Genomic DNA, 14,723 nt, shown 5'->3' on the forward strand with positions numbered 1-14,723 from the left:
TAAATAACCCAAAATGTGATGTCCACATATGTGGACGCCAGGTCCTAGGAGGTTAAGTAACTTGACTGAAAATTCTATGGTCCCAGTTTCCTGCACATGGAGGAAAAACCAGCTACACGTAGCCTGATTTCAGGTAAAACTTTAATCAAACTGTGTTTAATGGCTGAAGCCAGGAAAACCTCGACCAATCTATACGGTCTTTTCAGTTATAAAAATAATACATAAAAACTGCATGCTAGCTTTAAATTGTTTTTTTTTTTTTTAATAAATCTCGTGACAGCCTCAGTAAGGTTGATGGTAATGTCATTACATTTGCAGGAAAAAAAGAAAGAAAGAAATGATAGTACTGTCACGGACCTGGTTCCAGGGACTCGGGGTCCGTGAGCAGTGTGGACTACTATTGTAGTTATTATTATTATTGTTGTTATTATTATGGTTGTGTCTGCTGTCCTGTGTTCCGTGTTTGTGTTCTGTCAGGTGTTTATGGGTGTGTGCATGTGTGTGAGGGTGCGGTCGTGGCAGGCACTTTTAGGCCTGCTGGGTGTGGCCCTGCCAGCTGACCGGTCACACCCAGGAATCCGCACACACCTGGTGCCGATCAAGCCTCGTCAGAGGAGCTTCAAAACAGTGTGGCTGAGAGCTCCTCGACGCTGGATCGTTGAGTGACTTCCCGTCAGTCTTAGTTTAATGTGCAAGGTTAGTGCAAGTCTGCCGTTAGGTTTTGTACTCACGGCTGCCTTTTGTATGCGTGTTTCCCCAGGAGGAATTGTGGCGACCAGGAGGCAGCACACGGACAGTACACAGGGAACGGAGACAGAGCACGGGATAAGGGAGAAGACACGGAACGGGAGTCGGGATCGCACGGGGGATTTACTGTTGTTTGGATTGTCACCACTGTAAATAAACGCACTGCCTTCATCGTCAAGTCCTGCATTTTGGGTCCTCATTCCTCACATCCCCACACAGACCGTGACAAGTAGATAAAGATGTACAGGAGTATCAGTATTTTTAGGAATCATCTGAGGTATGTCCAGTATCTGCAGTAAAGTTTAGCAATCCATCAATAAGTGTCAAGAGATTCACTCAAAACACAAAATGCCAGCCTCGTGGTGCTGCTAAAAAAAGGCCAGGGCTAAATTTTAGGGTTATAATCCGGATGCCTCTTCTGGGAATGTGGCAAAGCATCCATCCACTTCAACTCTGTGTGTGTGTGTGTGTGTGCAGTCTGAGTTCTGAGGGTGTCTAGCAGTGGGTTATTATGCACTAGGCTACAGTTAGTGTAGCGCTTAACACAATCACTTGACAAGCTAAAGGCTGTCAACACAAATCCCGTTTGGGATTGTGTCAGGAAGAGCATCCAGTGTAAAACTCTGCCAAATCAAACATGCTGTGCTCCCTGCTGTGGTGACCCCTTGAGATGAGAGGGCAGCTGAAAGTAGGATAATTATTATGTACTAGCAGCCATATGGAAACTTTGAAAACCTTTTATTCACTCACTGGATAAGATTTTGCATCGTACTCATATGTGGATAATTCCAGTTTCGTGACCTTTCAGAAACTGTCTGGACATCCATTAAAACTCAGATGTAATTTTAAAACTGTTTGGCTGTCAAAGTCCTGAAAAGTAGACATAAGAGATGCAAGGCTTTTGTTAGATGATGGCAATAAAGTAAACAGCAACAGAGTGAAAAGAGCAGGAGCTTGATTATGGCCAACAATGGCTTATTATTGCATGCCTAAAGGGTACAGACTGACTGGAACAGCCACAGAATTACAAACAGTTTATGATAAATTCAGACTTCCAGTGAAGTACCTGACAAAATGTTATGCTTTTCTGCTCTTTGGACCATAAGAAAAAAAGAATATAAACAGTCCTCACTGATAGATCTACGTCACCCTTATATAAATTGTCTAAACACTAAATCAGGGTTTCCGGTAGGTTGACTGCTTTTTTGCCACCAGATTCAGGTTGGGATGTTTGTCTGTATGTGAAAGAGACACACAACAAGATGAAGTAGACTCACACTGAGGTGAAAAGCAGCATTTATTTTATATGCTTATGTTAAAAGAGAAACACAATGGAACTGCTGGTCGACAACAGATATTATTTATGTTCAGGGTAACTAAAGATATTTTTCATATTCGGCATACACACATATGCACGTTTCTGCAACATGACTGACGAAGGATCTGCTGTGATATTGCACTAACGGAAAGAATTTGGATCGGTGCCACCTTTCTCCCCGAAAGGCAACTAAGATGCTCAAGCAGCACTGACACAATAACTGGTTCACATGGCAACATTTTGACCTTTAACTGTCACCTGAGGCGCTCCAAGCAAAAGCAACACATATCCAACTATCACTAGATAAACCAATGAGGGAGAAACAAACCACTTTCTCCGTTTCATTGTACTACCATGTTATAAAACTGTTCTAAATAAAAATAAGTCGGTAACAACTGCTTCAGTAACAACATGGTGAAGATACTGTGCCACCATGTGGCTTAGTGGCAAATATACCCTGGCCTACTCAGACTGTGTGGGAAGGAGGTCTGTACGAGACCCACAGATAGATCAATAAACACATGCTGTGAGCATACGGCAAAAAAACGAGTTTGATACAAAGGGGAGTCAGAATAGCTTGACACAACTTCCTACTGACAGCTGATGGGAAGCATTTGGATGTGAAAACCATGCTCTCCATAAAGTAACTGACAACAGAAAACCTGGATGTGTTGTTCAGTGGATGAAAACTGCTGTCACTGCTTGATTAAATAATGCGCAGAACAGGACATGAAAATGATCACCATAATAGGATCTCACTAATGATAGTCCGACAAGTCTCACATTACCAGCACGAATGGCTAAATTAACCAGGAGAAATCATCGTGGCCTTTTTTCTGGGTTGAAGAGGAAACGATAAAAAGACATTAAAGCAGCATAAAAACAGCACTGAAGGGGAATACATCACATTCAGCTTTATTCAATCTTGGCCTCAACTCCAACCCAACATTTTGCTTCCAGTTTTACAAACCACAGATCTACTGAAAAGGACGGACTGTTGATCCAACAATTAAATACATTCCTACTTTTATTTACAAGATGATGATTATGGTCATTATTCTTCTTTTATTGCTGCTCCTGGATCACATCACTCGTCACTACAGCTGTATTTTCTATTACAGTGACCCTCGTTCCACATGAAAAGTAAGTGCTTTGCAATTTGCATTCAGACATGTCAGAGTCCCTTGTAAATAACAACACACAGACAAAGATTGCTTTTAGAGAAGAGTGAAGGTTGTGTTTGGGGTTCAGGAGCTCCAGTTGCTGGCGCTTTCTCAAAAGCTTGACAAAGTTTTGGTTTTTAAAACAACGCGATAACTGTGCCACTTGCCCTCAGCTACTCTTTGGACTGGCAGATCCAAAAGAAGCAAAAGTCTGTTTACTGAGGTAATATTGTCCACTTGTAGGACTGCTCTAACAGTGCCACGAGAGATCTTTGTTGTCTTAGACTCACGTTTCGTTTAGTCGTCCTCCTCAGTGAGCAGGCTAAGGTTACCTAATTCACAAGAAAAGAGGGCAGGTAAGAGGAGTGGAGAAAGGACTGAAAAACAGAAGTTAAGAGTGTGATGTTGGCGAGAAATAGTGAGGCCATGAGTGTGCTTTTAAAGAGGACCTATTATTTGTTATAATGCCACAGTACTGGATGAAAACATCAAACATGGCCATAATTTCAAGTAATGAGGTCAGTGTGTGTAGAAGCAATCCCCACGACCAAATGCTCAGGCATTTTCTTCACAAGAATAAAAAGGTTTCTTTTAGGCTTGAGTTTAAAAATGTGCAATAACTGTTGTAAATGAAAGAAAAAATATCCCAGCTACTCCTACTTTTTGGAAATGAACACATTAAAATGGCTTTAAAATAGTTTTGCAACACTGTTGCACAACTCTCAGTTAAACCTGAAATTCTACAATTCTAATCACATCACCAGTGCTTTCAAACCCACTGTGGTGGTGCGCAGCGGCCAAATTACAAAATTATATTCCATCACCAAATGCCTGTGAACCTTACAGTTACACCATGATTTGTTGCCATTTACAGAAGAGCTGATTTTACATCTAAAAACATGCAGTAGACATTTATATCTTAAATAATTTCAAATGAAATATTCTTCAAAATGCTCCTTGGGAGCAACAACTGTACATGAGTAATACATAACTACAGGATCAAATGAGGTATATGCATTCTCGTCTTACTTTCCAAGGTAAGGATGCAACCAACCACCTAAAACAAACAAAAACAAAACCCCCAAAACAACAACCACAACAAAAAAAGTTAATTCGCCATTGGAAAATAAAATGTGAAATATGAGTACATCAACCAAAACAAAGTGACAGTTACTTCCATTATCATCTGACAGGGATCAATAAAGACGACACAGGTTGCAAAATGGAAGTGGAATTGATTTCCAATAGTAAAACGTAAATCTTCTGTTTTAAAGAGTAATGTAGTAGAGCGTGCACAACTGTCTGACCCTGCCTCTTTCTCTGGACACTGCTACTCCTGAGGCTAAAATTCCTAGTGTTTGCTGGACACTTTGCTATCATATAAGAACTTTTGCAGAGCATGCGCTGTGTGTGACTCAACAGCATCAAAGTGAAGCTGAAATGTTCCTTCCAGAGTGTTGGGATAATATGACTGTACAGTGATTTAGATGGTTGCTCTTTTTAACTCCCCCAAAGATCAAAGATTGGTGTAAAAGCTGATTTGGAACTCGAAGGATTACCTTCATCTGAAAACACACAGTGAAGTTCCCAAACATCATCATTATATCATCATCATTTGGTGATTTTAAAATGGTCTTTGCTTTGTATTCTTCTGAAACAAGCTGTCACAGTGCCCTTGCGTGCTTTTCAAAGGAGACTGACCTCATGACTCTAAATATGTTGTAACTGTACACATGACGTGTGTCCTTTAAGATAAGCATGCTCAGAATAACTCCCTGTCTGGGAAACTAGGTTTAAGAAAAGCATGTCTGTCTGCTGCCTTTTTCAACTACACCTCTAACACTCTCAGAGTCTCAGCTTGGCAAGTTGGAACACACTGCGGACAGAGCTTGGAAGAATTCGCTTTTCCTCAGTGGTCCAGAGATGGTGTTTAATCCAGAGCAACCTCTGATACGATGGGTAGCATGAAGGTTGTGGCTTTCTTTGATTCCTTCATCTTGTCCAGGCCGAAGAGGAGGTCCAGCTGAGTGACTGGTCGCAACCGCTCCTCATCCACAGGTCTGGAGCCAAGGACACAAGAGATCAGAGGTCAGGCACAGAGGCCTAATAGCAGGTTTATACTTCTATACTGCACACAGCGTACGACATGTACTAGAGTCGCAGGAGAAATTTTATGGATTTCCACATGAATATGACCTAAAGCATCAGATTTCCACACTAAATCCTAAAAGTAGAAAATTGATCTCTCACATTGGCACCATCAGGGAAAACCCAGCAACAATGGTGTGCATGGCAGGGCTGCAAAGAGAACATTGCTGCCCGTCAGCAGTTTGCTAAAGATCACACAGACATGCCAGAAGGCTTTTGGAACAATGTTTTGTTGACAGATGAGCCCAAAATAGCATCTTTTGGGGCTCAAATAAAAAACCCATCTCTTCTGTCAGAAGAGAGGAAAACGCTGCATTCCAACATAATAACCTAATTCCATCTGTGCACTGCATAATCATAATCATCCTGTCATGGTTTGTGTCTGTTTTGCAGCATCTGGGCCATGATGGAGCAACACATTTTGAATTTCAATGTCAGATTGTAATGGAAAATGTCAGGACATCTGTCTGAGGTCTGAAGAAAAAGTGGGCCGCGCAGTACGTCACCAACTCTTAGCACGAATGTACTTCAACCACAGACTGGTGAAAGAAGTATAACGTTTTGGGACGGCCCGAATCCAACTGCATTCAACTTAAAAGACGTGGAAGGCGTCTGAGCAGCTGTGAGAAAACCTCAACCCCGAGATGAAGCTATTTTGGGCGTTTGAATCGGTTCAATTTCCTCCAAGTGGAAGTGCAGGACTGACCGACCGTTACCAGAAATGGTTTGCTGCAGCTATTTTGAAGAATGGCGTCACACCAAATACTGAAAGCACGCATACTTTCACCCCTCACAGATCTGCAACAGTGGATCATTTTCCTTAATAAATACAAAAATAATTTGAAATGTGTTATGTTTTTCTAATTTTGTGACTTTTGTTCAAATCTCATGTTTTAGGTCATGGAAAATTCCAAAGGTTTCACAAACGAAATGTAGACACTTACATATGCTCTCTTTGCTATAAAATAAAAAATAACTATAAAATGTTTTTGTTTGGTTTTTTTACAATACACACAGCTCAGTTTGAGCTGAAGTGGGCTCCTTCCTGTCAGTGTAAAGACGTTTACCTGCACCTTTATTCCCAGAGATATCTTTATAAAGGGAAAAAAGGAAAAACCTAAACCCCAGTTTAACAGTATAGCTCTGTTTTTCTACATAATACAGAAACACTGCTGCTGAAGGTTAATGAAAGAGCACAACTCTTTGGGCTTAAACTGTATGAAATACATGTGTAAAATCACACTAAAATTCCTGATAGCTTTAATTATGAAGCAGAAAGTTTTTGTTAATTTACAGAAAATTCCCTTTTATTATTATTTATTTATATATTTATACTGTGGATCCAGTGTAAGCCCCCCACTCCCATCTAAATTCAATTAAAATTCAATTTAAAGTCCAAAATGTATGCTCTCCTTTACATTTCCCAAAGCCTTCCAGTGGGCTGGATTCTGCACCCCAAGGCCTGATGTTTCACTCTCTTGTTTCACAAAATCTGTCACTGATTGTAAAAGATTTATCTTACAGGATGCAAACTGTCTGAATGAGATAAGATATAAACTTCTGTTGCAAACACACTGCATACTCCACGTACTAAGAATTAATGTGCACACTGAAACTGGAAGACCCCTACCATCCTGTGTGAAATATGTGATTTCACTATCGCAATGATTACCGAGAACTACAGTGATTTAGTTCAGAGCCTTCACTTCACCATCACCTTCAGATTCTTTTTCCTTGGTTTTATAATTGGAAAGAGCCTATCCATGAATGCTTTTGAGTTCTCAACACTTAAAAGTTAAAAATACTCTTTCAGCAACAATGGCTTGCACGAACAGTGGTTTCAGTAGTCGCTTAGCAACAGCTGAACAAAGGCTTACCCAGATCAGACATTTTCACAAATCTTTTCTATAAGTCTTTTATATATGCTCAGATAATAAAAACCAGTCATCCATTTCTAACAGTGCCTAGTTTAATAACAGTACTGTGCGATGCTGACAGTTGTGTATGTAAGGAATCAGGATGTAATCATTTTAATTAAGATCATCCTTCCTTTTATGTCGTATTATAATCACTACTATTGAGCGGTCTTGAAGTGTGAATATCTGTGAAGAAAACTGGATGTAATGGTATAGTTGTGGGAATATGAAGTTGAATGTGAGGCTGTGTACCAGTACAAATATCACTTAATGTAATATGTGCTTTAAAAACAAACAAACAGCCTGGTCTAGTCACAAACTGTCACTGAAGCTCAGTGAACACAAGTGCTATGAAATCTTGTGGGTGTCTGAATATGAGTCATACCTTTCCTCCTCCTGGCAGTCCTGCAGCTGCTGAGCGATCTGCCTCATCTGCTCCTTGCGGACATAGTCCCGTACTCGGTACATGGCAGCGTCGCGGCAGAGCTCCCGGAGGTCACTCCCAGAGTAGCCTTCTGTCTTCTCAGCAATCTCCTTCAGATTTATTGCGTTGCTCAGCTGAGCAGAAAAGACGTCAAGCAATGTGAGATGATTATACAGAATTGAGCTGTCACTAATCTTTGAACTGTGCTTGTTGCTGCCAATCAAATGCCAACTAATCATGGGTGATCTGATTCATTGTAACGTGAAGTGACAGTGGAAATACAGGTGTGAAATGAGTCTATGATAATGGAACAAGATAACAGCAGAGCTGAACAATTTCTTCTGCTGTTGATAAAGATAAAAAGAAACCATCTTACGTTTTCTCCTGCCAAGATGAGTCTCAGGATGTCTTCTCTCTGCCTTGTGTTCTGCAAAGGAGAGGACAGTCGTTCATATTAGGAAAGTAAATTGCTGTCTAGCCTATCATCATACATCTCCTGCATAAATTCAGGAATGCTTGCATGTGCCTCCTCTGCTGTTCTCCAACTTTGAAAAGTGTTCATCGGATCCATTTCAAACCTGGCAGAGGTACAGCTGGAAAGCCGAGTAAGTGTAGTGTTGAGTTTGAGGTCTCTAAGATGAGGGGTGAACTCATTTTCAGGGATTTTTTTTGGTTATCAGAAGCCAGTGAATCCCTAGTGGATATTACATGCGCTGGTTTTTTAGGTACTACCCCTCAGGCTCCTAGTAGATTCTCCTATGGTGTTCACAAGATTATCAGAAAGCTTGGCCTCTGGTCTTGATCTTGAGGTCACTGAAATTCAAACTTGTCTGAGATTTGTAGTAGATGGACCTAAAGTTTGAATTTCAAAATCCTACGTTGCCTTATTCAGAAATTATTGCACTCACAAACTTGGGTGTCCACCCTGCCTGCTTACCTGTTGGGGTGACAATAATCCCCTATCAGCCTTTTATGGTTGAGGGGTAAAAACTGTCAGTGACCAGAAATATATGGACACAACTGTAGACAGAATAAAGCCTCCTTGTGTATTTGCACACATCTTACCGGCAAGCCGATATGAAAAGTTGTGGGCATCCTGCGGAGAATGGCTGGATCCAGGTCCTGCGGCCTGTTCGTGGCTCCCATCACCATAACCTAAATTTTGAGAATCACAGTTTTAATACATTATTTCACAGGAACTACCTGCTGCATTGCAATGTTTTCTGGCAATTGCATTACAGTATAAGAAAGCATTCTGGTTGTGTTACCTGGGTGGTTGATGAGGTGTCCAGGCCATCCCATAGGCTCATGAACTGGGCTTTCATCATGGCTGTGGCCTCGTGGTCCATGCTGGAGCGATTCCTTAGAAATGATTCTAACATGCAGCACATAGAAAACATTTACACAAGACTAATCTTGCTAACTTGGCCAGCTCTGCAGCAGTGACTATGACACAGTATGTGGGGCCAATGAGTGCCTAGGACTCGGCTAACGTATTTATATTGAACTCATATAATTTAAAGACAAGATTAACAAAAAGGCAAGATACATTTTAGATTCTGTTTAAATTACAGCTATTGTGGGCACTGCAATATCGATCACAAGGTCAAATCCACTTAGAAACCATGGAAAGAATGTAATGCAAATTAAACAATATCTGTCATATCTGAATGAATGAAAATGAAGCTAGCTCACATCCACTAGTGCAATAAACTAACATTCTACACTTTTGACATGCGTCCTGCAAATGAAGCTTACCAATCTCATCGATGAAGATAATACAAGGCTGAATTTTGACAGCTAACGAGAAGACTGCCGCAGTCAGCTTTTGTGACTCGCCGTACCACATGTCAGTCAGCGTGGAGGCCTGAAGGTTGATAAACCTGCATCCCGACGCTCTGGCAGTTGCCTTGGCAATCATAGTCTTACCGCAGCCCGGAGGACCGAATAATAAAACACCTGAGAGGACGAAAAGTAAAGAATTAAAATACAGTGATTCTCATCACATCTTGTAATATCTGAACAAAAACAAAACAGATTTTTACTCTCACTTCTGCAGTTTATAGACTTTGTAATTTTAACCTGACTCGTTTTAACCTTCACTGGCAACTGCACTGACATTTGCAACACGTGTATCAAATCTGGCTCGATCTCGTCCCAGAAGCATTTTTTTCCTTTTGGTTTGTTTTAAATGATGCGATACAAACAAAGCCTGAAGTCTAGAGACTGAACTTGATTCCCAAAGCAGCTCATTTTGGAGGTTGACTCATCCTGAAGCTATGTGTAAAGACTATCCACAGAAAGCAAAACATTCCTCTTAGTGATCTTTCACTGTCACGCTGCCAAGTGGATAAATCCTGCTTTTTTTGGCAGATTAAAATCGCAGTGCTATTCACTGGGTAGATATTTTGACAGTGATTAGGCAGAGGATGGCAAAAATACAAACTTAGAAAATTATAACCACAGTTTCAGAAGGTAATTTCATGTTAGCTAGTTTTTGATGCAAATCCACATTAATGTTCATGATGGGGAAAAAGGACATTTAAAATCTAACAGTAACTTTGTTCTCAGTCTTACAGAGCTACAGATTCTGATTTTTCACGATGAATTCAAGGGTAATTTGAAGGTTTTTAAACTTGAGTTCATGATCCTGAACATGCACAAATCTTCACTGGGCAACTGACTAATCTCAACTTAACACAGCTCACTAGAAACAAAGTAAAATACACAAAGAACAAGGTTATAGAAAGCTAGACTGCATTTACAGTAAGATTTCTGAATGACTAGAAAAACCAAATCCCATTCACACAATAGCTCAGTCACACCAGAGTAGAAATGGGATGGCAACCTCCTTGCAACTAAGAAAGCTTGGTGTTTGCTTAATGACTACAGTGATTTTTTTAGCATTTGGGGATCAATTGCAAGTACTTACAGTGACTGCTCTTGATTGCAAGGCTTTGCTCAGGTCGCTTGGTGGCCGATTTCCAAATAATCGCAGTCTGACTGCAATCACTCTCCGAAAGATTGGCAGAAATGTGCAAATAACTGTGTTTTCATTTAGGCTATAAAACTAGATAGACTGCCAATAATTTGAAACCAGTCTTCACTGATGAACTCAACTTGTCTGAGATGTGTCTCTCTGCATTAGGGGGTTTTGACTCAACTGCTTGCCAAATTGTCATTTTCTTCAACTCACACAGCAAAACTGAAAACTCAGAGTAAAAATCCATTATACTTTGGAAAATATCAATCCTCCACAGAGAGTTAAATTTGGTTTTACCTGAAAACAAAAATATAGCTCTATGGGCTCTTTTATTAGTGACTGTCAGTCCTCTGGCTACAGCAAAACTGAATGTCAGGAGGTGGAGCTCGACTCTGTTAGTTAGCATTAACCAATGAATTACATAATGAACTAGCTTTCCACTCCCAAAAACTAATTTAAAAATGTATCTAATTTTAACTGTTTCAACCTTGTTATATTTTATCTCTGTATGTCAAATTTGAACCTTCTATGTTCCTTAAAGGGAACATGAAGATTAAATGTCTCTGCAGCTGGATCACAGACACTACTACAGTAGCACTCTATGACACAGTTAAAAATAAGCCTTATTTATCTTATACAGAATCTTGGTGCAGCCCCTCAGTTCATCCTTTGTCAGCACTTATAGCAGTATTTAGAGAAGTCTGAAGGAATGCTTGCATGTACACTGTCCTTATCGTCAACATGAGAGGAAATAAAAAAAAGCATAAGAGTTCCTGTTTAAAGAGTCAGCGTAAAATCTGATCAGTTCCAGATTAGATTAGATTTCATGCTGTGGTACCTTTGGGGGGCTGAAATAGTTTGGAATTCGCCATAAGGTGTCTCTTCTGAAAGGGCAGGATGACTGTATCTTGAAGCTCATTGATAACTTCATCCAGACCTGCAATATCTCTCCAGGATACCTGCAGGAAGGTGAAGTTATTCATAAATCTCTGAGCAACATAAAAAAGACTGATGATTACAACCGTTACCTTCATAGTTTGTGGATCAACTAGATGAGATGCAATGTTCATCTCATATTCTGTAAGTCTGACCCCCTCAACACCAATCCTCTTCATCAGCTGCTCTGCCTGAGGGGTCAAGAAACACTTCTTAGCTGAAGACACAAAACGATAACAGACATTGTGCACAATCTTTCTTTTTATCTCAAAGCATCTTTACATCATGCTTTGAATGTACAAGAACAGATAGTGCTTGCTGCATTGTGAGCCAGGAAAAACGCCTGACCTTGGCAGCATTTCTGGAACACTGTTCAATAACAGCATCAACCTTGAGCTTACGGTATTTTACAATGTGTGCTGATGCATGACATACCCTCTTCTTGGCTTGGTTTTTCTGTTTGGAGGTAGGATCCATTGCATCTAAGACCCATTTGATGCTGTAGTACGTGGCGGCACCAAAGACGGTCAACCTGAACAACATGCCAACCACTTCATTCCTAGACAACGGCCGCATCAGGGCCTCCCTGGGCAGATCTTTCAGCAGCATCTCTGATGACTGATGTCAATCCATTGGCTGGATAACGAGGTGGAAATATACAAACGAAGTTATTACAACCACATAAGGTCAATTACAGCTCTCGCCTTTTATAAGGCTAAACAAGCTCTCACTTGTATTAGGTTTATGATGCCTAAGCTAGGACTGCGGGTCATGTTTATGCAAACGCAATGTCGCTATTTCAGTAAATAAATTACATTCGTGGTTCACATTTTTATTGGAATAAATGAACTCAATTCGCAGGTTAGCTTCTCCGGGGAAGCTAAAGCTAACAGGCTAGAGCTTCAACTTGAAAGCAGCAAACTGTGTTTGTAACATCGTGAAATTTTGACCTCACGCGAAATAAAACGTCTCACCCTTGCTACGTGTGCTGCTACGCTTAAACGTAACCTCTACTATGATATAAAAGACAAAATAGTGACACTTACAAAACGGGAACGTAACGAAAATGTATTCACTGTGCAACAACCTTTGACGTCCGGGTAGGAACAAACACTTTAGTTCCAGAAAGCACGATGAGGAGTTCACAGAGTTAGCCACTGGATGGCAGAACGTCCACACAGTTATTTCACGCATCAGTAGCATGGACAGCATTTACAGTGCTGCAGAAATAGTAGTTCTTATTACTCCCCAAGGGAAAGGTAAGAGCCTTGAAATAACATTTATAGTTTTGGCAAGTCAGTTGTGGACATGTTGATTGAACTGAGTAAAAGCTTACATTTATAAAAGGAATAGCTTTACATATATTTTGTACAAAAATGTCAGCAGCATCATGGAATACTGTAGCTAACATAATTTATAATAACCAATCACATAATCTCTATTTTTTTCACGATTTTAAAATGATTTTCTTTGTTTTTTTATGTTTTAAAGTCAAAGGCTCTACAGTATTTTTTGCTCTTGGGTGAAATGCTTTTCTGTGGGTGTCTGGGATCTGTTAGAAAACACTGTGATTGGACACCCAAACATGTCCTGGGGTATGCTTCATGCAAATGTACCCTAGTAAAAGATAGGACAAATCTCAAGCCGTAATCTGTGTTTGGTCTCCACTCATCTTCAGCACGGTCTGATAATGGATAATTCAGTCTTCTAAACAGCAGTCTCAAAGATAAGGCTGTAACAAATGGCCTTCTCCTACAAGCAATTTATCACACATGTGCCTGAGGGATTGTTAATTGTCACGGAGTCCAAGTTAAATTTGATGATGCTTTTGGAGCTTTTGTGCAAACGAATCCCTGTTTTTCATCACCGTATTACTACTAAGAAAAATATAAAGTATAAAAGTGTAAAAAACTGTTTTAATTATGTAAGAACTGCTTAATTTACAAAATTTTACATCAAATGATTTAATGAACACCCAGATTTCTGCAAGACACACAGCTCCTGCTTTAACCTGAGATCCAAATAAACAACAGCCTGGCACAGCTTACCACACCATTTGGGCATGATTAGTTACATTTTGTATAATGCTCCAGAAAATGAGAATTTGTCCTTTAAAATTTTACTTTTTTTAATTCCCCATTTGAGTTAAGTAAAATCTTACAAAGCTTCTACCCTGTGTAGACCAATTAGTTGCCCAAATTGGATGCAGAATTAAATTCTGCACGGTTACAGCTTTAACCATCCAGTGAAGTTAAGTCCACCTTTGTTGTGGAAAATGGCGCACAGGCTGCTATTCTGCACACCTTTGGCTGTGAAAATGTTTCATGAAAAGCTTCAATCCCCCTGTACTGCAGCAGCAAGTCCCAGGAGATAGCAGCCTGACTCGGCCATTTTGATGGGTCTGGGCATAAAAGCGCAGGCTTGTGTATCTGCAAAGTGCAGCCGGGGCTCTACATTCCCACAACGCCTTGCACCTTGCCCAAACAACCGCTCTCAAGCGGGTGGGAGTACAACAAAAGAAGAAAAAAAAGAAAGAAAGAAAAAACATATTCAGCTCCCTGTCAAACCTCCACGATGCGGAGGCTGAAGTAAAACCTAAAGCTAGCTGCTTGGAGCTTTCACATGCCAAAATTGCATTCTTTGAAGAAAACAGTCTGGCAAGTGATTGTTTTGCTGTTAGAGATATAAATCCTTGTCGAGTAATAATAGTTCTGTCATTATGCTCCACCGCACCACTCTTTTTCCCTCAGTTTATATTAGTTGATTTTTTTTATGTGTGTGACAAAAGGATAATGGGATTAGTCTAGTTTTTTTTTAAGTGCACAAGGTAAAGTGTTAAACACTTAAGTAAATGCTGGTCACACACAGTATTTAATTACCCTTTTGGTCTCAGAAGAAGAGAAATTACCTGGAGCTGCACAGGATAAGGAATCATTGGGGAGTGAGTTATTTGCTTGCCAGTGCAAGGTTTTACTTTTAAATAACATCTATCTATCTATCTATCTATCTATCTATCTATCTATCTATCTATCTATCTATCTATCTATCTATCTATCTATCTATCTATCTATCTATCTATCTATCTATC

The 14,723-nt window shown here is 40.1% G+C and overlaps 1 protein-coding gene across 1 annotated transcript; it reads right to left on the minus strand.

The window, feature by feature from the left end:
- Positions 1-2,963: 2,963 nt before the first annotated feature.
- On the minus strand, positions 2,964-12,768 carry atad1a (ATPase family AAA domain containing 1a). The gene is made up of 10 exons (XM_082555632.1): positions 12,682-12,768; positions 12,071-12,271; positions 11,728-11,826; positions 11,538-11,658; positions 9,475-9,675; positions 8,985-9,091; positions 8,782-8,871; positions 8,093-8,143; positions 7,678-7,850; positions 2,964-5,288 (listed from the first exon to the last, which is right to left on the minus strand). The coding sequence occupies exons 2-10, from the start codon at positions 12,242-12,244 to the stop codon at positions 5,159-5,161; spliced, it is 1,146 nt and encodes a 381-aa protein (XP_082411758.1). The 5' UTR covers positions 12,245-12,271; positions 12,682-12,768; the 3' UTR covers positions 2,964-5,158.
- Positions 12,769-14,723: the final 1,955 nt, after the last annotated feature.

The sequence above is a fragment of the Aulonocara stuartgranti genome (assembly GCF_965226115.1).
Source record: "Aulonocara stuartgranti genome assembly, chromosome: 12".
Classification (NCBI taxonomy): Eukaryota; Metazoa; Chordata; class Actinopteri; order Cichliformes; family Cichlidae; genus Aulonocara; species Aulonocara stuartgranti.